General features: G+C 42.4%; 1 protein-coding gene across 4 annotated transcripts in view; it reads left to right on the top strand.

Annotated features, from left to right (window-relative positions):
* Positions 1–26,227, top strand: part of RNF157 (ring finger protein 157) — a 311,334-nt gene that overhangs the window by 260,546 nt on the left and 24,561 nt on the right. For 3 of the 4 annotated variants that reach the window (XM_053709373.1, XM_053709378.1, XM_053709366.1), the window contains exons 18-19: positions 1,595–1,640; positions 1,983–2,081. In XM_053709373.1, the coding sequence (XP_053565348.1) occupies positions 1,595–1,640; positions 1,983–2,081 (145 nt within the window). The remainder of the gene's footprint in view (positions 1–1,594; positions 1,641–1,982; positions 2,082–26,227) is intronic. The other variant, XM_053709381.1, reaches the window with a different exon arrangement.

Genomic DNA, 26,227 nt, shown 5'->3' on the forward strand with positions numbered 1-26,227 from the left:
AGGGAATATTCTCCTTCCTATTCAGGTAAAGTCCTTTTTTAGGACTTCTCCGGGTCAGGAGGTATAGGGTGGAAGTGGTTCCGCCTGGGGCCTTGCTGGCTCCAAGTCAGACTGTGAGTGTAGGTCCGGTGGCTTAGGTTGCCTGGAAAGTACCCTCTGTTGAGGGACTGTTTTTTTGCTGTCCGTTTCTTGTGGACTGCTTCTTTTTCTTCCTTGCAAGCTCCTTTTGTGTCGTCCTGTTATGGACTCTGTGTTCTTAATCTTGAGGTTTTTGCCTGGGTCTATTACACATTTTCATGGTCGGATACTTTGGTATTCTATGGGCGGGCGCATGGAGGACTTTGCTTCTTCAGTTGCATCCATGCTTGCAGGATGTTGGGGAGATGTTTTTCTGTCTCCGTTTCCGATATTATTCAGGTTTTCGCTCGTATTGGCGTGGCCTCCTTCTCTGTTTGGGTCCTTTTAGGCTTCCGTGAGCTGGGCCCACAAACACTTGGAGGTGTTCTTTTTGTATTACAGAAACCTTTTGGTTTCTTCGGTTCTCCTTTGCCTTGTTCCCTTGGGGGCTTTCGGCTGGTTTCAACTTCATCTGAGGGGTGATTGGTGGGAGACTGTCTGTTGGGCGACGGTGTCTCTTGGAGGACTGTTGGCTCAGTTGAGTCTGGTCACGGTCTCTTGCTTGGCTCTGGACTAACTGCGAGTCAGTGTCACTGGGGCTTTTTCTTTCAAATTTTTCTCAGCTTCAACGAAGCAGGATTTTTTATTGGGTTGTGGTTCAGGCCTGGTGCCCTCAGTTTGGGCCGCCTATTGTACCTTCCCGTCTTGGCATTCAGTGTCCTCTATAGCTTGGGTATTGATTTCCCAAAAGTAATGAATGCAGTTGTGGACTCTTTCCATTTCAGAAGAAAAACATAAATTATGCTTACCTGATAATTTCCTTTTCTTCTGATGGAAAGAGTCCACAGCTCCCCACCCGTGATTTTATGTGGGGCGTCCTTATATTCTTCTGGCACCTTTTCACCCTGATTTCTTCTACTGTTCCTTGTTCTTCGGCAGAATGACTGGGGGATGAGGGGAGTGGGAGGAGTATTTAAGCCTTTGGCTGGGATGTCTGGGGTTCTTATTTCCCAAAAGTAATGAATGCAGCTGTGGACTCTTTCCATCAGAAGAAAAGGAAATGATCAGGTGAGCATAATTTATGTTTTTCATTCCAACATACTGAGGTAGCCTCAGGAGCATGCACGTGTCTTCAGCACTTTCGCTAACATTGTTGCAAGCACCAAGACACATGCACAGAACTGAGCCTACCTCAGTATGCTCTCATGGAAATTTCAACAAAGGATACCAATAGAAAGAAGTAAATTTGATAATGGTTAACTGGATTTTTCTTTTCTAAATTTTACTCTGTTTGAATTATGAATGTTTCATTTTGACTTCTATGTCTTTTTCATAAACTAAGACAAAAATATTAGAATGTCCCCTACATTATTAGGTAAAAGAAAAAGTCCAAATAAGTCCCAGGTGCTGTAGCATTGTTTTAAATGTGATATTATCACGTATGGAAAATACTCAGTGCTACCACTTTGTGTTTCAGGGGAACATTACAGAGGAGGAATTTGCGTCGCAAGAAGAGGTTGATGGTAACAATTTAATGATGAAATCTTGTTATGGGGAGTGGGTCATTTTCACCATTCACTGCAGAGTAAAAGGAGGAAATGCTAATTAGCTGCCCCTAGAAGTGAAGGATATCCCCATCCCAGAACCTCTTACTGTTTCCGCCCATAGTGTATGTACCACAGAGCTGAAATGGGTTATTTCTCAGCTTGTTTCCTGCATGGCCTGGCCTCCAACAAGCTGTAGGCACAATCTCCTGCCCCTTCTTATTGTGCACACTAAATACCTGGGCCAATGTGACACTTTATGGAGTAGTGTGCCCGGCCCCTCCCTCTGCCCACCACTAACCTCGTTCACCTCTGTTGCAGGGCAGAGGACTGTCAGAGAGTGTGACAATAACAATGCTGCTCGCATAACGCAGAGGGACACGCTCGACAATGTGCGGGGCTCTGAGGGCTGCCTGGCCGGTGAGTGGCTGCCTCCTGAACATGAACTCTCCCAGCCCAGGCTGCAGGGCAAGGGGTTCCTCTTCCCCCACAACACCTATTTGAGAGTCTAACTCTGATTACCTGTTTGTCGCTAAATTCATAATAAACAAGATTTCTACCTTTTTTTTTTTTCTTTTCCGTTATATCCCAGTCCCCTTTTTTCCTCATTATTTTACAACGTTTTCGTTCTCATTATTCCTTATGTTTTCATATCTTTTGTTCTCATTTCCTGTATTCCAACCAGCCAGTAGTCTCCTATCTTTCTCTTTCCGGTTACATCTCACGCACTTGAGCCCTTCTTTTTATCACGTTCACCCAACCTTTATTTCTGTGTTCCCTTTTTGTGCTGTGATCTCCTTCACTTTGTGCTTATCTTTCTCTCACTCACCTAGCCGCACTCTCTTCCCTATTTCCTACCTCCCAGCCTCCTCTTTTCTATGTATACTTTCTATCCACCTTTTTTTTACACCAGTCCCATCTTCCTGCCTTTATTGCTCTCACCATAACTTGTCTCCGTCCGTCCCTGCTGTAATGGTTCATGTTCAATGTGTGTCAGCTGTTCTCACTGCTGAATGCTGTGCCTGAGCTGCCGCTCTCACCTGGCATGCCCCCCCTGAGACCAGACTGCAGCACAGTGGTGGGAGCTTTATGTGCTAATAGGGTGGGGGTGGCATTGTATGCATGATACAGGGCTGATAAGTCACATTACTTAAAGGGACATTAGCCTACACTCACTAAGCAAGAAGAGACAAACTAAGTAAGAATATCTTTTCTAATTCTTGTTGTTCTGTGTGGCCTATTAACCAAAGAGTGAGAGATCTCAACACTTGGTAAATAAACCCCATAGAATAACATCAGAATTGAAAATGTTGTTTTCTTTACCTTTGTAAAAACTCTTCAGTCTTAGTAATTCTGGGCCATTGTCTTCATTCTATTGGCTGTGTCCCAAGATGCATTAGTGCATGGCCAAAATTCTTATAAAAATGTTATGTTTGATTTAGCGCTTATCTGTGCTGTGTATTTTAATTCTATGTGCAATGTCTATTTCCATGCAAAATAGCACCAGGAATCCTTAGAGAGGGAAAATGAATACGGGTGCAACGTTTGATGTCAGCACTATGGAATGTTTGGCATTTTACAAATAACTGATTATAATGATCCAGAGGGACATCATTTCAATTACTTAACACTCACAGACCATCTCACAAAGTCTGCATTATTGCTTAACCCCTTAATGACCAATGATGGAATTAATTAATCTGTCCTTAAGGGGTTAATGACGCCTTTAATGTTCATTGCCTTTATTTTTGTTTGTTTTTTGTAAGCAAAAAAACAAGTTTAAGCTCTCTTTAATTTAAGTTCTGCTCTACCTCTGCCAAAAGGCAGCAACTACTTATTCATGACCTCTTAAAGGGCCATTATTGTGGAAAAAAACAATGCGTCATTTGTTAAAGCATGTAGTTTTATTACTATCAACCTTGCAAATCTATGTGTTTAACCCCCGGCTAAGGAAAATTGCTAGTCCCAAGTGATCCAATCAGCAGCTCTAGTTGCACAGCCGGGTCAATAGTTTTCACTATAATTGCCCTTTAATTTAGCAAGAAAAGATTGACAACTTTGGAAAGGGGAGGGGGGATTATTTATTTTCAGTAAACTTAAAACGGCTGCTGCTTAAACTCTTCTCCACCTCAGAGGATTTAAATAATTAAAGATAATTGAGAAGCCCTGTTTTAGAGCTGTAGGTTGGGTGAGAGCAGGGGCAGTAGCTTCATAAGCAATTGGTTCAGAAGGTTATATGTGGGAAGCAGGTGCTGTCTTGGTAGCCTATGGATGCCACCTTGGCCATGTTTTCCTGGACACTTATGAGTTACACATGCTGCAGGGTAAGCAGGGCGGAACAGGTATTGTGTTTTTGGACATCCCATGAATAGTGCTGATGAACTGCACTATACATGTTCCTCCCTGCACACCCTGCAGCATGTGTAACTCATAAGTGCCCAGGAAAACATGGCTGAGGTGCCAAACCCTATGGTAGCCCTGAGCACAGGCAGATGTGTTCTCTGGTTAGGAACTTTCAGAATACTCAGTAGAAAATATAATGTTATCGTCCTGGAAGAGGTTATGCAAACGGACAGATCAAGACAAGAGATGGAAAGGCCCTGAAAAACTGATGAATTGGGGGGGGGGATTTTTTTTTCTGTTTGTGTTGTGTGTTTCTTTTTTTTTATTATTGTGTTTTCTTTCTAATGACACGATAAGTCCAGGGATCATCTAATTACTAATGGGAATATCACTCCTGCCCAGCAGAAGGCGGCAAAGAGCACCACAGCAAAAGCTGTTAAATATCACCTCCCTTCCCTCCCACCCCAGTCATTCTCTTTGCCTACGTTAGAGCAAGGAAGTGGTAAAGTTAGGTGTTAGTAAAAGTTTCTACAATCAAGAGTTTATTATTTTCTAAGTAGTGCAAAATTGTGCTGCTTTGTTCTAGGGTGTAGTCGTAGTCCATATCAGTCTCTTCAGTAGAGCAGTGGTGGCTTTAGAGCAATGGGAACTTGTGGGATATAATTCTCACTGCGCTTCCCATGTTTCTGCTGCCCTAACTCCTAAAGCCTGAGTAAAATTACTCAGTCTTTATTATTTTCCACAGGTCCAATGTGAGGGAGAGGACCTCTCAAACCTGGTGAGGTGTCTTGCTGTCGGGCAGATTTATGAGGTAAGTGTTATTTAATATTCTGGGGAAGCAGGAACACTCAGAAAAAAAAAATAAGGCACTTTATTTATTTGGGACACATAAATTCCTCTCAGCTGGAGGGGCCTTATGTTGACAGTTATTATGCAGGCACTAGGGCTGAGAGAAAATGGGCTCATTTTTCTGGTGGCTTTTTTCACTATTTCCGGCGGTTTAATTACAAAACAAAATGCCGACCGGGAGATTCCTTTGTTAACACGCCCACGATGGGCGGAGAATTAAGAGGCGGAAATTGGTGTTGCGTGCCACTTTTTTCTTCCTTCCTGTGGGTCGGGGGAAAGAGTTTGGTCTCAGCTGGAATCGCATGTTATAGCTATAAAGAGACTTGCGTTTCTTGAACCGGACAGGAGGTCATTGCATTTACTGCCAGTACCGGATCTGCTACTAAGGGGACTTTCAGTTACGGTCGCATCAGGGCAGGTAGGCACCTCAGCAGAGAAGCTGAAGTGTAGAGGTGTTTTGAACTACTGTTAAGTTTAATTTGTGCATAGAAAAATAAAAAGAGAAAAAAGTTACTTTTAAAAATTTAAGTGACAGTAATGTTTTTTTTTGTTTAAACTTTAATAAAAGATTTGGACTTTTTTCTTAAATTTTGGTTCAATTGTGAGTCAGAATGGACCAAGAGGCCCTGCAAAATGTCAATTGTTCTTTATGTTTTGATGTCAATGTGGAACCACCAATCCCTTTCTGTTCTTCATGTATTGAAAGAACGTTAAATTACAGGGATAGAATTTTTTCTGCGCCAACAATTTCTAAGGCAGATGCTGTTCAGGAGTCTAATGACAATGTTGAATATATGCCGCAGCTTTCTCCTCAAGCGTCCCAAATTTTACAGCCCACTCATGCAGTGCCCTGCGCTTCCTCTATAACTTCTCCTGGGGTTATGTTGCAAGACATAGCTCCCCTCATGTCTTCTGCAGTCTCTGATGCGCTGTCTGCTTTTCCCGTGTTGCAGGGAAAGCGCAAGAGGAAGAATAAACGTTCAGCAAGTGAGGTTACTGATGCAGTCGTTGCTATTTCGAATGCCCCCTCTCACAGACCCGAGGAGGAGGATACTTCAATAGCATCTGAGGGTAAAATCTCAGATTCTGACAGTGTAATTCCTCCGTCTGTTACTTAAGGAGGTTTTAGCTACATTGGACGACAGCGACACCATGGTCGTAGTTAATCCTAAAAAATCCAGTAAACTAAACAAATACTTTGATGTACCTTCATCGATGGAGTTTTTTCCTGTACCAGATAGAGCTACAGAGATTATTGCTAAGGAATGGGATAGACAGAGTATTCCTTTTTCTCCTTCTCTTCCTTCTCCTATATTTAAAAAGATGTTTCCTATAGCGGACTCTATCAAGGAGGCTTGGCAAACAGTACCCAAGATGGAAGGAGCTATTTCCACTCTGGCCAAAAGAACTACAATACCCATAGAGGATAGTTGTGCCTTTAAAGATCCTATGGACAAAAAATTAGAGGGGTTACTCAAGAAGATGTATGTACACCAGGGTTTACAATGGCAACCTGCTGTGTGCATTGCTACCGTCACTAGTGCGGCGGCATATTGGTTTGATGCATTGTCTGATGCCATTAGGACAGACACTCCCCTTGATGAGATCCAGGATAGGATAAAAGCCCTTAAGTTGGCCAATTCCTTTATTACTGATGCATCCCTACAGGTTATCAAGCTGGGAGCAAAGATTTCAGGGTTTGCTGCACTATCCCGCAGAGCCTTATGGTTAAAGCCTTGGTCTGCGGATGTGTCATCTAAGTCTAAACTTTTAGCGATTCCTTACAAAGGGAAGTTCTTGTTTGGACCAGGCTTGATGGAAATAATCTCTATTACGGGAGGTAAGGGGCATCTTCTCCCTCAGGATAAGAGAAATAAACAAAAGGGACGTCAGAGTAATTTTCGTTCCTTTCAAAATTTCAAGGGAAATTCTTCCTCTTCTAAGCAAGAACAGTCGAAAACCTTCCTGGAGACCCAATCAGTCTTGGAACAAGGGAAAACAATCCAAGAAGCCTGCTGTTGAATCAAAGACAGCATGAATGGCCCGCCCCCGATCCAGGACCGGATCTTGTAAGGGGCAGGTTTTCCTTCTTTGCTCAGGCTTGGGTTTGAGATGTTCAGGATCCCGGGGCAGTGGACATAGTGTCCCAGGGATACAAACGAGTTCAAAAGTTTTCCTCCCAGAGGCAGGTTTCTGCTTTCAAGATTATCTGTAGACCAGACAAAAAGAGAGGCGTTCTTACACTGTGTACTGGACCTCTCCGACATGGTAGTGATAGTTCCTGTTCCAATGCATGAACAGGGTCTGAGGTTTTATTCCTATCTGTTCGTGGTTCTCAAAAAGGAGGGAACCTTCAGGCCAATTTTAGATCTCAAGAGTCTAAACAAATTCCTCAGAGTACCTTCCTTCAAGATGGAAACGATTCGTTCCATTCTTCCTTTGGTCCAAGAAGGTCAATTTATGACAATGGTGGATTTAAAGGACACTTACCTGCATGTTCCCATTCACAGGGATCATCACAAGTTTCTAAGGTTTGCTTTTCTAGACAAACACTTCCAATTTGTGGCTCTTTCTTTCAGCCTTGCCACGGCTCCCAGATTTTTCTCAAAGGTTCTGGGATCTCTGTTGGCGGTGCTCCGATTATGGGGCATTGCAGTGGCGCCCTATCTGAACGACATCCTGGTCCAGGCACCATCCTTTCAACAAGCAAAGTCCTACACGGAAATGTTGTTATCCCTCCTGTGATCTCACGGATGGAAGGTAAATTTAGAAAAGAGGTAACTTTCTTGGGAACCATAATAGATTCCCTGTCAATGAAGATTTTTTTGACAGAAGTCAGGAAATCAAAGTGCATGGAGGTAATCGGGCTGATGGTGGCGGCAATGGACATCATCCCGTTCGCTTGTTTCCACCTCAGACCTCTGCAGTTAAACATGCTCAGTCAATGGAACGGAGATTATGCATATTTATCTTCACGAATACTACTGGAGCAGGAGACAAGGAGTTCTCTTAATTGGTGGTTGTCTCAGGATCATCTCTCCCAGGGAACCTGCTTTCACAGACCCTCCTGGGTGATTGTGACAACAGACGCCAGCCTTCTAGGATGGGGAGCAGTCTGGGGCTCTCTAGAGGCTCAGGGAGTTTGGAATCAGTCAGAGTCTGTTCTGCCTATAAACATTCTGAAGCTGAGAGCAATCTTCAATGCTCTTCTGGCCTGGCTTCAATTAGCCTCGCCCCAGTTTATCAGGTACCAGTCGGACAACATAACTTCAGTGGCTTACATCAATCATCATGGAAGAACACGGAGTTCCTTAGCCATGACAGAGGTAGCCAAGATAATTTGGTGGGCGGAGACCCACAATTTCTGTCTGTCGGCGATCCACATCTCAGGAGTGGACAACTGGGAGGCGGACTTCCTGAGCAGACAGACTTTTCACCCGGGGAGTGGGAACTCCATCCGGAAGTGTTTTCCAGCCTGATTCTCAAATGGGGTCGGACAAAATTGGATCTCATGGCATCTCGACAGAATGCCAAGCTTCCGAGGTACGGATTGAGGTCAAGGGACCCTCAGGTGGTATTGATAGATGCCCTGGCGGTACCTTGGGATTTCAGTCTTGCATACCTATTTCCCCCGTTCACTCTTCTTCCTCGAGTCATTACTCGAATCAAGCAGGAGAGGGCGTCGGAGATTCTCATTGCACAGGCCTGGCCTCACAGGATTTGGTATGCAGACCAGGTGGAAATGTCATCTCTTCCACCTTGGAGACTTCCGTTGAGGAAGGACCTTCTACTTAAGGGGCCCTTCCTTCATCCAAATCTAGTTTCTCTGATGCTGACTGCTTGGAGATTTAACGCTTAATCTTATCCAAGCGGGGATTTTCAGATTTGGTCATTGAGACCATGATTCAGGCTCGTAAACCTGTGACTAGAAAGATTTACCATAAAATATGGCGTAAATACCTGTATTGGTGTGAATCCAAGGGCTACTCTTGGAGTAGAGTTGGGATTTCTAGAATTCTGTCTTTTCTCCAAGAAGGTTTGGAGAAGAGATTATCGGCTAGTTCTCTAAAAGGCCAAATATCTGCCTTGTCTGTTTTGTTACACAAACGTTTGGCTGACTTTTCAGACGTACAGTCTTTTTGTCAGGCCTTGGTCAGGATCAAGCCTGTATTCAAAACAGTTACTCCTCCCTGGAGTCTTAATTTAGTTCTTAAGGTTCTTCAAGGGTCTCAGTTTGAGCCTATGCATTCCTTAGATATTAAGTTGTTATCTTGGAAAGTTTTGTTTCTTGTTGCTATTTCATCTGCTCGTTGAGTGTCAGAGCTCTCAGCATTACAGTATGAGTCACCTTATCTCATTTTTCATTCGGATAAGGTAGTTTTACGTACAAAGTTAGGGTTTCTCCCTAAAGTAGTTTCCGACCAGAACATTAATCAGGAGATTGTTGTTCCTTCATTGTGTCCTAATCCTTCTTCTCAGAAGGAACAACTTCAGCACAATTTAGACGTACGTGCTCTAAAATTCTACTTACAGGCGACTAAGGTGGTTTTCTCGGGAAAAGGTAGGGGACAGAAAGCTACGGCTACTTCTCTTTTTTTTTTGGCCTATGAAATTGCTGGACAGCAACCTCCAGAGAGAGTTACGGCTCATTCCACAAGGGCTGTTTCTTCCTCATGGGCATTTTAAAATGAAGCTTCGGTGGAACAGATTTGCAAGGCTGCAACTTGGTCCTCTCTTCACACTTTTTCAAAATTCTATAAATTTGACACTTTTACCTCGGCTGAGGCTGCTTTTAGGAGAAAGGTTCTTCCAGCAGTGGTGCCTTCCGTTTAGGTTCCCTGTCTTGTCCCTCCCTTATCTGTGTACTCTGGCTTTGGGTATTGACTCCCATTAGTAATTAGATGATCCGTTGGCTCATTGTGTCATTAGAAAGAAAACAAAATTTATGCTTGCCTGATAAATTTATTTATTGGCACAATGAGTCCACGGCCCGCCCTGTTCTTTAGACAGATTGTTGGTATGTTATAAACTTCAGACACCTCTGCACCTTGTTGCTTCCTTTCTCTCCTTTACTTCAGTCAAATGACTGGGGTGGGAGGGAAGGGAGGTGATATTTAACAGCTTTTGCTGTGGTGCTCTTTGCCGCCTCCTGCTGGTGTTATTCCCATTAGTAATTAGATGATCCGTGGACTCATCGTGTCAAGAAAGAAAGAAATTTATCAGGTAAGCATAAATTTTGTTTTTTCTTTTTGATTTTTTTTCCCAAAGGCGTTTTTTCCAGAAAATATGAAGACAAAATGGCTTATGGAATAGATTTTTACAATGATAAATAATATTATTTAGAAAAATTAAATAACATGAAGATGTATGAAAGACTTACAAGACTTTATGTAATTGCAAATTCTGCAATACAATTCAACTACTAAGAAAATACTGAGGATGCAATTCTCTAATAAGAGAAATATGCATTTCTGCCTTTAAGGGCACTGCAGGGGAAAAGGTTTCAGTTTCTTTTGCTTGTGGTTTCCATCTTGTTGGTATAGTTCAGTATTTTCTGTCCTCTGTTAGTCCTTAAAGGGACATGAAACCCAAAAAATGTATTTCATGATTCAGATAGAGAATATAATTTTAACCAACTTTCTAATTTACTTCTGTTATCTAAACTGTTTCATTCTCTTGGTATCATTTGTTGAAGGAGCAGCAATGCACTCATGGTTTCTAACTGAACACATGGGTGAGCAAACGACAATCGATATATATATGTAGCCACCAATCAACAGCTAGAACCTAGGTTCTTTGCTGCTCCTGAGCTTACCTAGATAAACCTTTAAGCAAAGGATAACAAGAGAAGGAAGCAAATTATATAATAGAAGTAAAATGGAAAGTTGTTTAAAATTGTATTCTCTGTCTGAATCATGAAATAAAAATGTTGGGTTTAATGTCCCTTTAATTAAAAGGGAAATATTAAAAGGGACATTCCAGTCAAAATTTAAACGCACATAGCTGAATTACATCTTTTGAATACAAACATATTTGTAATATAAAAGTATTGGCAAAAATGCTTCTAGTAAAAGTTGCATATGAAGCATAGCTAGATATTCAGTGCACCAGCATTTTAAATACTGCAGCTGCTCAGAGTGTCAGTGAGGCTTGTATCATGTCAGCAATAAACAAAATGAGTCATTACCAGATGATGTAAGTAGCTTAGGCTCTCTGAGCAAGTGCTGTGTTTAAATGCTGGTGCACAGTGCATACTTAAAGGGCAAGTCAACTCAAACATTTTTCTTATACAGATAACGTTTCTAACGATCAATATTACAAACTGTAGCCCAATGATAAATGCATATTGTGCAAGCAAAAATACGTACAAGTTGTCCCTCAGCCATTTTGAAATGGCCGCCCTCCTCTCTAGCAGCAAATGTGCCGGAATTGTGCCTGCACATTGTCGATAAGTTATTGCTTTGCACCGCTATGTGGTCAGGTTAGCCATATGATTTGAGCACTTAACACAGATTCTCAGTATGAGGCTATCCACTGCTTTCCACACACTCCTATCATTGCAATAAGCAGCTAATGTGCCTCATACTGAGAATCCGTGTAAAGTGCTCAAATCATATGGCTAACCTGACCACATAGCGGTGCAAAGCAAAACTATTAACGACAATGTGCAGGCACAATTCAGGCTTATTGCAATGATTGGAGCGTGTGGAAAGTAGTGGATTGCAGAAAGAGTACCCAGAAACCCAGCTGAACATCCTGTGCTGCAGGCGGGGAGCCAGCCCCAAAGCCACATCCAGCCCTGCTGTCTTCTTTTTCAGGTCCAGCAAGGAACGCATCTGGGAAGCAAAAAATGAAAATCCTACTTCCCCCTCCTCCTAAATACAAGGGGATCCATGTAGACTGACATCAGAATGCACCCAGGGGTTCCTGTTCACCATTCCCACTGCACAGCAAGGGAGACCTGGCCAGGATCTGGTCCTGTGGGGATTGCTGTGCTACACACAGGGGATCCGTGAAGGCTGCAACTCTAAAGGCTGGCTGGAGGAATGACTGAAGAAGTTCTCTATCTGCTATAATTTGCAATAAAATCTGCGCATGCGCTAAGCACGGGAGCGTAGAGAATCGCAAAGTTACATTTACTGGCAGATGAGAAAGACGGGGGCTAACAAAATAGAGTGGAGGGGGCAGGCGGCCATTTCAAAATGGCTGAGGGACTACTTGTAAGTATTTTTGCTTGCACAATATGCATTTATCAAAATTGGGCTACAACTTGTAATATTGATCATTAGAAACGTTATCTGTATAAGTTAGAAAATGTTTTAGGTTGACTTGCCCTTTAAATACACTTTTGAAACAGCTATAGCTTTTATTAGAAGCTTTTCTGCTAATAGATGTATATTACAAAAATGCTCCTATTCAAAACTGAAATGTATAATACCAGTTTTGGCTGGAATGTCCCTTTAAATTCCTCTGAACCATATTTTAACTGCATTACCTTATCTTCATAACCTTTATCTAAATGATGACTATGTTCTTCTCCTCCATCACAGCATAGTGTAATTTGGCCACTAAATTGTGTGGGGGTTTTTTCTTCTTTTTTCATACAGGTGGTGAGAGTCCAAGATCCATTACTCCTTGGAATAACTCTTCTTTACTACTAGGAGAAGGCAAAGATTCCCAAATCCCAAGAGCCCTATAAAACCCCTCCCACATCACACATACCTCAGTCTTTACTTTGCCTCCACTGGAGGTGGTTTAAGAATGTGAATGTGTATTTGATTCTTCTGAGAAAGTGGTTTTCAGTCTATGTTGAGGCCCGGAGTACAGTGCTTGTCAGAGGGATGTATATGGGGTATGGTTTGTGATTCCTTTTTTCACCTCATGGGAAGTTTTTCATAAACCTTCTTTAATTGGTCGCAGGGACTTGTCTCTTGCCTCCCTTTATGTATCTACGATATACTCCTATTCCGTAACCTCTGATTATATGTCTCAGTACTGGTTTGTCTGTCTGCTGCTTAAAGGAGTAGTCTAGTCAAAATTAAACTTTCATGATTCAGATCATGCAATTTTAAACAACTTTCTAATTTTCTCCTATTATCAATTTTTCTTCGTTCTCTTAGTATCTTTATTTGAAAAAGCTGGAATGTAAGCATAGAATCCGGCCCATTTTTGGTTCAGTAACTAGGTAGCGCTTGTTAATTGTTGTCTAAATAAAGCCAACAATCAGTAAGCGCTATCCAGGTGCTGAACCAAAAATGGGCCAGCTCCTACGTTTATTTTCAAGTAAAGATACCTAAAGAACGAAGAAAATTGATAATAGGTGCATCTTTATAGTCTTTCTATAGTTTTCTTTTGCACGTTGAGCGGTTTCCGCATGTCAGGTTAGCACATGTTCGTCCTTGGTTATGTGCACGTCTGGAGACCTAGTGCTAACGAACAAGTCAAAGCAGTTGGTATTAAGGTTTTTGCAAGCTTCTCCCTTTGAGCCTATGCATAAGTTGGATATTAAACTACTTTCTTGAAGAGTTTCTGAATTATCTGCTATTTCTTGTGAATTTCCTTATCTGATTTTTCATTAGGAATAGGCCGTTTTTTAAGGTCAGCTTTTAATTTTTTGCCTTAGGTTGTTTCTTTTAGCAACTTTAACAGAGAGACTATTGTTCCTTATTTGTGTGCCAATACTAAGGGCTAGATTTATCAACACTGAGGCATACAGGGGCGCGTATACGTGCCCCTGTACGCCTCAGCTCGCCTGTGGCGGGGCGAAATAATCTGCAGGTAATTAACATTGCACACGAGCGCAGATTTGCGCTTGCGTGCAATCCCGACCCACAATAGAGGTGGCGAAGATGATAAATCACGGCGAGTAAGTTCTTGAGAGAACTTGCAGCCGTAGAGGCTTGATAAATCGAGCCCTAAGAATGCCTTAGAAAGATCCTTACATTACTTGGATGTTGTCAGGGCATTGAAATATTATTCTGATGCTACTAAGGATTTTAGGAAGATATCCTTCCTAAGGTTGTTTCTAATAGAAATATCAATCAGTAAATTGTTGTTCCCTCTCTGTGTCCTAACCCTCTTCCAAACACAAGCTCAGCAGAGTGCCACTAGCGTAAGGATTTAAAGGGACAGTCTACACTAAAATTGTTATTGTTTACTAAGATAGACAACGCCTTTACTACCCATTCCCCAGCTGTGCACAACCAACATTGTTATATTAATATACTTTATAGCATTAAAACATCTAAATGTCTGCCTGTTTCTAAGCCACTACAGACAGCCTCTTAATCACATGCTTTTTTTATTCGCTTTTCACAACAGGAGACTTCTAGTTCATGTGGGCCATATAGATTACATTGTGCTCACGCCGTTGAGTTAAGAGTCAGCACAACAAAGCACTAATTGGCTAAAATGCAAGTCAATAGATAATAAATAAAGTCATGTGATCAGGGGGCTGACAGAAGATGCTTAGATACAAAGTAATCACAGAGGTAAAATGTATATTAATATAACAGTGTTGGTTATGCAAAACTGGGGAATGGGTAATAAAGGGATTATCTATATTTTTAAACAATAACAATTTTTGAGTTGCCTGTCCCTTTAAACCCCAAAATAAAATGAATTCCATATATATGTTTAATTATGTAAAAAAAAAAAAGACATTTCTCTTGTTGGGTGTATCCAGTCCACGGATCATCCATTACTTGTGGGATATTCTCCTTCCCAACAGGAAGTTGCAAGAGGATCACCCACAGCAGAGCTGCTATATAGCTCCTCCCCTAACTGCCATATCCAGTCATTCTCTGCAAGCTCTCAACATAGCTGGAGGTAGTAAGAGGAAAGTGGTAAAATATAGTTAGTTTTTTCTTCAATCAAAAGTTTATTGTTTTTAAATGGTACCGGAGTGTACTATTTTATCTCAGGCAGCATTTAGAAGAAGAATCTGCCTGCGTTTTTCTATGATCTTAGCAGAAGTAACTAAGATCCACTGCTATTCTCACATATGTCTGAGGAGTGAGGTAACTTCAGAGGGAGAATGGCGTGCAGGGTATCCTGCAATAAGTTATGTGCAGTTAAGTTTTTCTAGGGATGGAATTTGCTACAAAATGCTGCTGATACCGGATTAATGTAAGTTAAAGCCTAAATACAGTGATTTAATAGCGACTAGTATCAGGCTTGCTATCAGAGGTATATACTCTGATTAATGTGCAATATAAAACGTTTGCTGGCATGTTTAATCGTTTTTATATATGCTTTGGTGATGAAACTTATTGGGGCCTAGTTTTTTCCACATGGCTGGCTTTATTTTTGCCTAGAAACAGTTTCCTGAGGCTTTCCACTGTTATAGTATAAAAGTTAGTTTGTGCAGTTAAAATTACAAACTGTGACATTCAGCTTCCCTCAGCAGTCCCCTGCATGCTATAGGACATCTCTGAAGGGCTCAAAAGGCTTCAAAAGTAGGAGCTGTGGCAGTTGTTATGACTGTTTAAAAAACATATTTTTCGTTTTGTTAATCTGTTTTTTGTATTAAGGGGTTAATCATCCATTTGCAAGTGGGTGCAATGCTCTGCTAACTTGTTACATACACTGTAAAAATTTTGTTAGTTTAACTGCCTTTTTTCACTGTTATTTCAAATTTTGGCAAAAAAAATTTCTCTTAAAGGCACAGTAACGTTTTTTTTTTATATTGCTTGTTAACTTGATTTAAAGTGTTTTCCAAGCTTGCTAGTCTGTATAAACATGTCTGACATAGAGGAAACTCCTTGTTCATTATGTTTAAAAGCCATGGTGGAACCCCATAGGAAAATGTGTACTAAATGTATTGATTTCACTTTAAACAATAAAGATCAGCTGTTATCTTTAAAAGAATTATCACCAGAGGATTCTGACGAGGGGGAAGTTATGCCGACTAACTCTCCCCACGTGTCGGACCCTTTGACTCCCGCTCAAGGGATTCACGCTAAAATGGCGCCAAGTACATCAAAGACGCCCATAGCGATTACTTTGCAGGACATGGCGGCAATCATGGATAATACCCTGTCAGCGGTATTAGCCAGACTGCCTGAATTCAAAGGAAAGCGCGATAGCTCTGGGGTTAGACGTAATACAGAGCGCGCAGATGTTTTAAGGCCCATGTCTGATACTGCGTCACAATATGCAGTAGCTGAGGAAGAGCTTCAGTCTGTGGGTGACGTCTCTGACTCGGGGAAACCTGATTCAGATATGTCTACTTTTAAATTTAAGCTTGAGAACCTACGGGTGTTGCTTGGAGAGGTTTTAGCTGCTCTGAATGACTGTGACACAATTGCAGTGCCAGAGAAATTGTGTAGACTGGATAAATACTACGCGGTGCCGGTGTGTACTAACGTTTTTCCAATACCTAAAAGGTTTACAGAAATTATTACTAAGGAGTGGGACAGACCCGGTGTGCCGTTTTCCCCCCCTCCTATTTTTAGAAAAATGTTTCCAATAGACGCCACCACACGGGACTTATGGCAGACGGTCCCTAAGGTGGAGGGAGCAGTTTCTACTTTAGCAAAGCGTACCACTATCCCTGTCGAGGACAGTTGTGCTTTTTCAGATCCAATGGATAAAAAATTAGAAGGTTACCTTAAGAAAATGTTTATTCAACAAGGTTTTATCCTGCAGCCCCTTGCATGCATTGCTCCTGTCACTGCTGCTGGGGCGTTCTGGTTTGAGTCTCTGGAAGAGGTCTTTCAGACAGCTACTCCATTGACTGAAATGCTTGATAAGCTTAGAACACTTAAGCTAGCTAATTCTTTTGTTTCTGATGCCATTGTTCAATTGACTAAACTAACGGCTAAGAATTCTGGATTCGCCATCCAGGCGCGTAGGGCGCTATGGCTTAAATCTTGGTCAGCTGACGTGACTTCAAAGTCTAAATTACTTAACATTCCCTTCAAGGGGCAGACCCTATTCGGGCCTGGTTTGAAGGAAATTATTGCTGACATTACTGGAAGTAAGGGTCATACCCTTCCTCAGGACAGGGCCAAATCAAGGGCCAAACAGTCTAATTTTCGTGCCTTTCGAAACTTCAAGGCAGGTGCAGCATCAACTTCCTCTGCTACAAAACAAGAGGGAACTTTTGCGCAATCCAAGCCGGCCTGAAAATCTAACCAGGCCTGGAGCAAAGGCAAGCAGGCCAGAAAGCCTGCTGCTTCCTCTAAGACAGCATGAAGGAACGGCTCCCTATCCGGCAACGGATCTAGTAGGGGGCAGACTTTCTCTCTTCGCCCAGGCGTGGGCAAGAGATGTTCAGGATCCCTGGGCGTTGGAGATCATATCTCAGGGATATCTTCTGGACTTCAAAGCTTCCCCCCACAAGGGAGATTTCACCTTTCGAGATTATCTGTAAACCAGATAAAGAAAGAGGCATTCTTATGCTGTGTGCAAGACCTCCTAATAATGGGAGTGATCCATCCAGTTCCACAGATGGAACAAGGACAGGGATTTTATTCAAATCTGTTTGTGGTTCTCAAAAAAGAGGGAACCTTCAGACCAATTTTGGATCTAAAGATCTTAAACAAATTCCTCAGAGTTCCATCGTTCAAAATGGAAACTATTCGGACAATCCTACCTATGATCCAGGAGGGTCAGTACATGACCACAGTGGATTTGAAGGATGCTTACCTTCACATACCGATTCACAAAGATCATCATCGATTCCTAAGGTTTGCCTTTCTAGACAGGCATTACCAGTTTGTGGCTCTTCCCTTCGGGTTAGCTACAGCCCCAAGAATTTTTACAAAGGTTCTGGGGTCTCTTATGGCGGTCCTAAGACCACGGGGCATAGCAGTGGCCCCTTATCTAGACGACATCCTGATACAGGCGTCAAACTTCCAAATTGCCAAATCTCATACGGACATAGTGTTGGCATTTCTGAGGTCGCATGGGTGGAAAGTGAACGAGGGAAAGAGTTCTCTATCACCCCTCACAAGGGTTTCCTTCCTAGGAACTCTGATAGATTCTGTAGAAATGAAAATTTACCTGACGGAGTCCAGGTTATCAAAGCTTCTAAATTCCTGCCGTGTTCTTCACTACATTCCGCGCCCTTCGGTTGCTCAGTGCATGGAAGTGATCGGCTTAATGGTAGCGGCGATGGACATAGTGCCATTTGCGCGCCTACATCTCAGACCGCTGCAATTATGCATGCTCAGTCAGTGGAATGGGGATTACACAGATTTGTCCCCTCTGTTAAATCTGGATCAAGAGACCAGAGATTCTCTTCTCTGGTGGCTATCTCGGGTCCATCTGTCCAAAGGTATGACCTTTCGCAGGCCAGATTGGACAATTGTAACAACAGATGCCAGCCTTCTAGGTTGGGGTGGAGTCTGGAATTCCCTGAAGGCTCAGGGATCGTGGACTCAGGAGGAGAAACTCCTCCCAATAAATATTCTGGAGTTAAGAGCAATATTCATTGCTCTTCTAGCTTGGCCTCAGTTAGCAACCCTGAGGTTCATCAGATTTCAGTCGGACAACATCACGACTGTGGCTTACATCAACCATCAAGGGGGGACCAGGAGCTCCCTAGCGATGTTAGAAGTCTCCAAGATAATTCGGTGGGCAGAGACTCACTCTTGCCATCTATCAGCGATCCATATCCCAGGTGTAGAGAACTGGGAGGCGGATTTTCTAAGTCGTCAGACTTTTCATCCGGGGGAGTGGGAACTCCATCCGGAGGTGTTTGCTCAATTGGTTCATCGTTGGGGCACACCAGAATTGGATCTCATGGCGTCTCGCCAGAACGCCAAGCTTCCTTGTTACGGATCCAGGTCCAGGGACCCAGAAGCGACGCTGATAGATGCTCTAGCTAGCAGCGTGGTTCTTCAACCTGGCTTATGTGTTTCCACCGTTTCCTCTGCTCCCTCGACTGATTGCCAAAATCAAACAGGAGAGAGCATCGGTGATCTTGATCGCGCCTGCGTGGCCACGCAGGACCTGGTATGCAGACCTGGTGGACATGTCATCCTTTCCACCTTGGCCTCTGCCTCTGAGACAAGACCTTCTACTACAAGGTCCTTTCAATCATCCAAATCTAATTTCTCTGAGACTGACTGCCTGGAGATTGAACGCTTGATTTTATCAAGGCGTGGCTTCTCCGAGTCAGTCATTGATACCTTAATACAGGCACGAAAGCCTGTAACCAGGAAAATCTACCATAAGATATGGCGCAAATATCTTCATTGGTGTGAATCCAAGAATTACTCAAGGAGTAAGGTTAGGATTCCTAGGATATTGTCCTTTCTCCAAGAGGGTATGGATAAAGGATTATCAGCTAGTTATTTAAAAGGACAGATTTCTGCTCTGTCTATCCTTTTGCATAAGCGTCTGGCAGAGGTTCCAGACGTCCAGGCATTTTGTCAGGCTTTGGTTAGAATTAAGCCTGTGTTTAAACCTGTTGCTCCTCCATGGAGCTTAAACTTGGTTCTTAAGGTTCTTCAAGGAGTTCCGTTTGAACCCCTTCATTCCATTGATATCAAACTTTTATCTTGGAAAGTTCTGTTTTTGATGGCTATTTCCTCGGCTCGTAGAGTCTCTGAGTTATCAGCTTTACAATGTGATTCTCCTTATCTGATTTTCCATACAGATAAACTAGTTCTGCGTACAAAACCTGGGTTTTTACCTAAGGTAGTTTTCAACAAGAATATCAATCAAGAGATTGTTGTTCCATCATTGTGATCTAATCCTTCTTCAAAGAAGGAACGTCTTTTACATAATTTGGACGTAGTCCGTGCTTTAAAGTTTTACTTACAAGCGACTAAAGATTTTCGTCAAACATCTTCCCTGTTTGTTGTTTACTCTGGACAGAGGAGAGGTCAAAAGGCTTCGGCAACCTCTCTTTCTTTTTGGCTTCGGAGCGTAATACGCTTAGCCTATGAGACTGCTGGACAGCAGCCCCCTGAAAGGATTACAGCTCATTCTACTAGAGCTGTGGCTTCCACCTGGGCCTTTAAAAATTAGGCTTCTGTTGAACAGATTTGCAAGGCTGCGACTTGGTCTTCGCTTCATACCTTTTCAAAATTTTACAAATTTGATACTTTTGCTTCTTCGGAGGCTATTTTTGGGAGAAAGGTTCTACAGGCAGTGGTCCCTTCCGTTTAAGTACCTGCCTTGTCCCTCCCTTCATCCGTGTACTTTAGCTTTGGTATTGATATCCCACAAGTAATGGATGATCCGTGGACTGGATACACCTAACAAGAGAAAACATAATTTATGCTTACCTGATAAATTTATTTCTCTTGTGGTGTATCCAGTCCACGGCCCGCCCTGTCCTTTTAAGGCAGGTCTAAATTTTAAACTACAGTCACCACTGCACCCTATGGTTTCTCCTTTCTCGGCTAGTTTCGGTCGAATGACTGGATATGGCAGTTAGGGGAGGAGCTATATAGCAGCTCTGCTGTGGGTGATCCTCTTGCAACTTCCTGTTGGGAAGGAGAATATCCCACAAGTAATGGATGATCCGTGGACTGGATACACCACAAGAGAAATAAATTTATCAGGTAAGCATAAATTATGTTTTTTTTTCAAATTATAAAGGACATGAAACCCAAAATTTTTCTTTCAGGATTCAGAGTATATGACTTCCAAAAAAGTTTTTGTTTTTATTATCACATTTACTTTGTTCACTTTGTATCCTTTGTTGAAAAGTCAGTAAGGAAGCTTATGCGCATGCGCACGTACCTAGAGCACTGTGGTCAGAGTTTAGCAAAAATTCTTTTAACAATGTTTTGTTTTCTTCAACTGAAAGGCAGACGTTACAAAGAATGGGTAATAGTATGTTCAATAACAATACCTATCCACCCACCAGCATGTTCTGTAATGAAAATAATATACAGAAATCTAGACCCTCCCTAAGCTGTATTTTATCATAAAGAAGCTTTACAATAATTTAAGAAATCGTGAAAAAGTTATTTATAAGAATTAAAAATCAAACTGCTCAACATTAAAAGTTACGTGGTTTTTGTGCACCAGATACAGAACAGTTAATCACTGTGACAAACAATTAGACTAATGTGTCAAAATGATCTAATGGAGTCTGTGGAGCTATGTTAAAATCACCTCCTCCCTTAAAGGGACAGTCAACACCAGAACTTTTGTTGCTTAAAAAGAAAGATAATCCCTTTATTACCCATTCCCCAGTTTTGCACAACCAACACAGTTATATTAATACACTTTTTTTCTCTGTGATTACCTTGTATCTAAGCCTCTGCGAACTGCCCCCTTGTTTCAGTTGTTTTGACAGACTTGCATTTTAGCCAATCAGTGCTCACTCCAGGGTAACTTCACATGCATGAGCTCAATGTTATCTATATGAAACACATGAACTAATGCCCTCTCGTGGTCAAAATGCATTCAGATTAGAGGCAGTCTTCAAGGTCTAAGAAATTAGTATATGAATCTCCTAGGTTTAGCTTTCAACTAAGAATACCAAGAGAACATAGCAAAATTGGTGATTGAAATAAATTAAAAAGTTGTTTAAAATTACATTCCCTATTTAAATCATGAACGTTTGTTTTGTACTTGACTGTCCCTTTAATTGGCAAGTTAGTTTTTGCAGTTCCACTTTTAATTTGGTCGTTTTCCCGTAATGTGTCATATTTATGTGCAGCCTAGCCATATCTAAAAATCCAAGGTAGAAAAGGGCTAAGAGCTACTAATGTACATGTAATATTGTCTTGTATGGGAATGTGAGACAAGAAAAGTGTTTACCTTTCCAGAAGCTGGGTTTGTATCCTAATAACAAGAAAAGGAGAGCCCACTCCTGTACCGTCCCCATCCCCCATATGGATTGGGAGGAGAAATCCTGGAGGCAGGAACACCCTGGAGTGAGGTTCAATAGAGAGATGCATACTGAATAACTGCTGAGAGGAGAAAGAACATTAAATACCAAACAAAATATATAATTCAAAGGCAAAACAAACCGTGCATTAAACTAGAACTATGCCCCTGCTAAACCCTCCCTCTCTATAAGTAAGAAAAGTGGAAAACCTCCCAGAAGATTACTTATAACCCTCCACTAATTTGAATGTCTTTTGCTAAAAGAGAAAAAAGGATGTCATGGTACTGTCTAAACCTCCCCAGTCAAGATGGTTCATATACAAATATTCAGCCAATCACATCCTTTTGACTGATCTCTGCCTCACTCAGGTTTCTTCTTTCTGTTCTCTTTTTCCAAGAACTCTTTTAATTGTTTGGTGGAGTCAAAAGAACTTCAGGCCACTCAATATCTGATGATGAGCAGGAATAGAGTAAAGTGAGCGAGTGTTCCTGTTCTGACGTCTTCCCTCTTATTGGATGGACCTGATTTCCTGTAGGCTACTTAGAAATTGTAACTTGTCCTGGAAGCTTAAATACTTTATCATGACTTGTCGAGGTGTCTTATTGAGTGCCAAATTCTCTGCCCCTCCATTATTTTCTGTCAAACGTGGACAATCTGGATTCGGAAAATCAAGCAGTCTTGGTAAGAGTTTTTTCAGCGAAGTCCTGCAAAGCCGAATTAGAATTCTGGCAAGCCCACATTTCTAAGGTTATTTCTGTGTGACCTGCTCTCCAGGCCATCAATCTTAGCAGAGAGGATGGAGTTTTGTTTCTGAAGGCAGGCTACAACAGAGTTTTTTTTGTCCACCTTCCATATCTGAGACCGGTTGTTTTACATGAGTTAACCTGAGAATAATTTCCTTCAATAAGGTAGGGAGAGTCCACAACTTCATTCCCTGCTGTTGGGAAATACAACACCTGGCCACCAGGAGGAGGCAAAGACACCCCAGTCAAAGGCTTAAATATCCCTCCCACTTCCCCTATCCCCCAGTCATTCTTTGCCTTTCGTCACTATAGGAGGTGGCAGAGAAGTGCCAGAAGATTTTGGGTAGTCCTGTAATGGGTATGTTCCTTTCAAGAAAGGACTGGAGTTTTAAGTAATCATGTCAACCTTTCAGTGAGAGTATTGATGAAAGTTAGTCTGGAGATGCAGAGAATGTTTTTCTGCTAACCCATCCAGACTGTCGCCTAACAGCTCCTGAGCGATAAGTGTTGATGAGTTTCACTGCTTGCTGCTACACACTCATGTCCATGTCAGAGCGTTGCTGCTAGACTGTCACACTTGAGAGGCTGTGTCTGTTCCACAGCATGGATCCTGGAGGGTAAGACTGTTTTTTATATTCACTTTTACTATACTGGGTCACAGTGTGGCTACTTTATGCCTCAATAGGATCAAGGGTTAATATCTCCTTCAGGGAGATGATTTGAACAGCTAGGGGTTATTTATAACTGCTTTAATGTGAGAGTTTTTGGGCTCATAGACTGTTTGTTTTTTTGCTTTGAACAAACGGGTTTCACTTTCGTTTTTGAGTGTTGCGCAGCTCATAATAGCTTAGCGCCTTTTTCATAGCAGGGGAAGTCCTGTCCTAAGCACCACGTGACCGGGTGTGGTCTTTTTATTTTCCTACGATCCTGCTGCTGACATCACTCCTAAGGAGAGCGTTTTCACTGTTAGCTGTCTGGGTCTAGGAGGTGGTGAGTGCCCCAGCCATTGGGATTATAAAGGTGCCGCTTTTTGAATAAAAGTGTTTTTTGTTGTCCTTCTGTGGATATATACTTGGCTATGGAGGACTTTGATACAATATTTTATTTGTGATACCCATGGGGGTTTTACAAATAAAATATTATAAATAAAATATTTTATTTGTGATACCCATGGGGGTTTTACAAATAAAATATTATAAATAAAATATGCTCATAGCATGTTCAGCAGTCCTCATATAGTAACTCCGGGGTGTGTTTGTATGCACGGTCCCTTATACTCTTACACGCTCCAAGTAGCAAGTGCACAAATCAGCTACCATGTGTTCTCATTTATTATTATTTTGTCACATTATATTTGTTATAACACTGTATTATATTCCTGTATAAGTTTATAGATATAAATAGAAATAGGTATTTAAAATAAAAAGAGCATATTCCTTTATATGAAGAACATTGGAATGTGAAATATTATTAACTCCTGTTAGGTTAGCACGCATGCGATAAGTGTGATGATTTTTTCTTCTGCTCTCTCCATTGAAGTCTATGGGGAGAAGCTAAAGTGGTTTCAATATTCAAAGTCCTGAAGTTGGCGCACGTCGGGTTTTTTAACACATGCCCTAACCCACGCCAGAAAAAATGTATTCTAGTGGTGCTCTATTAGTAAGCTAGCCCGCTGTTATGTACTGTTATAGCTTGTATGACCACCCCCTGGTCTGGGGATGTTTAGCTGCAGCTTGTAGCTCATGAAAGGCTCAACCCCCTTCTCCCCTACAACTCTGTTATCTCTATTAACCGCTGTTACCAGCCGGACGAGTGATTGTACCAGGATATGATCCACAATCCCAGATAACCATCCAGGGCTCTGGTTTATGTTAGAGGCAACTGTGCAGTTGTTGTCTCCGCCGTGTGCACCGTCAGGCCGTGTGAGTAATGGCAGCGCATCACTTTTCCCTGCGACTAATTACTGTGCTGTTGTTGTCTCCGCCGTGTGCACCGTCAGGCCATGTGAGTAATGGCAGCGCATCACTTTTCCCTGCGACTAATTACTGTGCTGTTGTCTCCGCCGTGTGCACCGTCAGGCCGTGTGAGTAATGGCAGCGCATCACTTTTCCCTGCGACTAATTACTGTGCTGTTGTTGTCTCCGCTGTGTGAGTAATGGCAGCGCATCACTTTTCCCTGCGACTAATTACTGTGCAGTTGTTGTCTCCGCCGTGTGCACTGTCAGGCCGTGTGAGTAATGGCAGTGCATCACTTTTCCCTGCGACTAATTACTGTGCAGTTGTTGTCTCCGCCGTGTGCACCGTCAGGCCGTGTGAGTAATGGCAGCGCATCACTTTTCCCTGCGACTAATTACTGTGCTGTTGTTGTCTCCGCCGTGTGCACTGTCAGGCCGTGTGAGTAATGGCAGCGCATCACTTTTCCCTGCGACTAATTACTGTGCAGTTGTTGTCTCCGCCGTGTGCACCGTCAGGCCGTGTGAGTAATGGCAGCGCATCACTTTTCCCTGAGACTAATTACTGTGCTGTTGTCTCCGCCGTGTGCACCGTCAGGCCGTGTGAGTAATGGCAGCGCATCACTTTTCCCTGCGACTAATTACTGTGCTGTTGTTGTCTCCGCCGTGTGCACCGTCAGGCCGTGTGAGTAATGGCAGCGCATCACTTTTCCCTGCGACTAATTACTGTGCAGTTGTTGTCTCCGCCGTGTGCACCGTCAGGCCGTGTGAGTAATGGCAGCGCATCACTTTTCCCTGAGACTAATTACTGTGTTGTTGTCTCCGCCGTGTGAGTAATGGCAGCGCATCACTTTTCCCTGAGACTAATTACTGTGTTGTTGTCTCCGCCGTGTGCACCGTCAGGCTCTGTGAGTAATGGCAGCGCATCACTTTTCCCTGCGACTAATTACTGTGCTGTTGTTGTCTCCGCCGTGTGCACCGTCAGGCCGTGTGAGTAATGGCAGCGCATCACTTTTCCCTGCGACTAATTACTGTGCAGTTGTTGTCTCCGCCGTGTGCACCGTCAGGCCGTGTGAGTAATGGCAGCGCATCACTTTTCCCTGCGACTAATTACTGTGCTGTTGTCTCCGCCGTGTGCACCGTCAGGCCGTGTGAGTAATGACAGCGCATCACTTTTCCCTGCGACTAATTACTGTGCTGTAGGTCTCCTGCAGGGAACGGATGGTGCAGCTCCCACCCTGTTCTACATTTGCAAGAGGTCTAGATGGCAGCAGTGTTTGTAGTGATCCAGACATGTGTATGCAGCCTACTTAGGTATGTTCTTCAACAAAAAATACCATATGACTGAAGCAAATTTTATAATAGAAGTAAATTGGAAACTTTATAATAAATGGTGTGCTCTGTCTGAATCATGAAAAAAATGTGGGTTTTATTTCCCTTTTAACTCCCTCTAAAAATGTTTGTTTAACTCCTCTCAGAGAAACTAGAGTGTATTCTGAGATTCCAATTCATTACCCTGCAATACTGCATAGTGATTGGTTGAATAGTGCAAGAGTTCATTTATATGGGCCCTTACTACAGCATAGGAGAGAAGATTAACATAACTGGAAATACTTTTGAAGGGTTGTAACCTTGTGCTGCAAAACAATGCAAATGTAGCCTTTTAAATGCTTGTAAAACTATTATTTTGTGTCTATATATTTGTTCAGTGCTCTTAAAGGACAGAAAGGTCATAATTGAAATGTGCATGGCTGAATTTCCATTTTAAATAGAAGCATTTCTTTCATGTTATTGGCAAGAGTCCATGAGCTAGTGACGCATGGGATATACATTCCTACCAGGAGGGGCAAAGTTTCCCAAATCTCAAAATGCCTATAA

Source organism: Bombina bombina, chromosome 1 (genome assembly GCF_027579735.1).
Source record: "Bombina bombina isolate aBomBom1 chromosome 1, aBomBom1.pri, whole genome shotgun sequence".
In the NCBI taxonomy this organism is placed as follows: domain Eukaryota; kingdom Metazoa; phylum Chordata; class Amphibia; order Anura; family Bombinatoridae; genus Bombina; species Bombina bombina.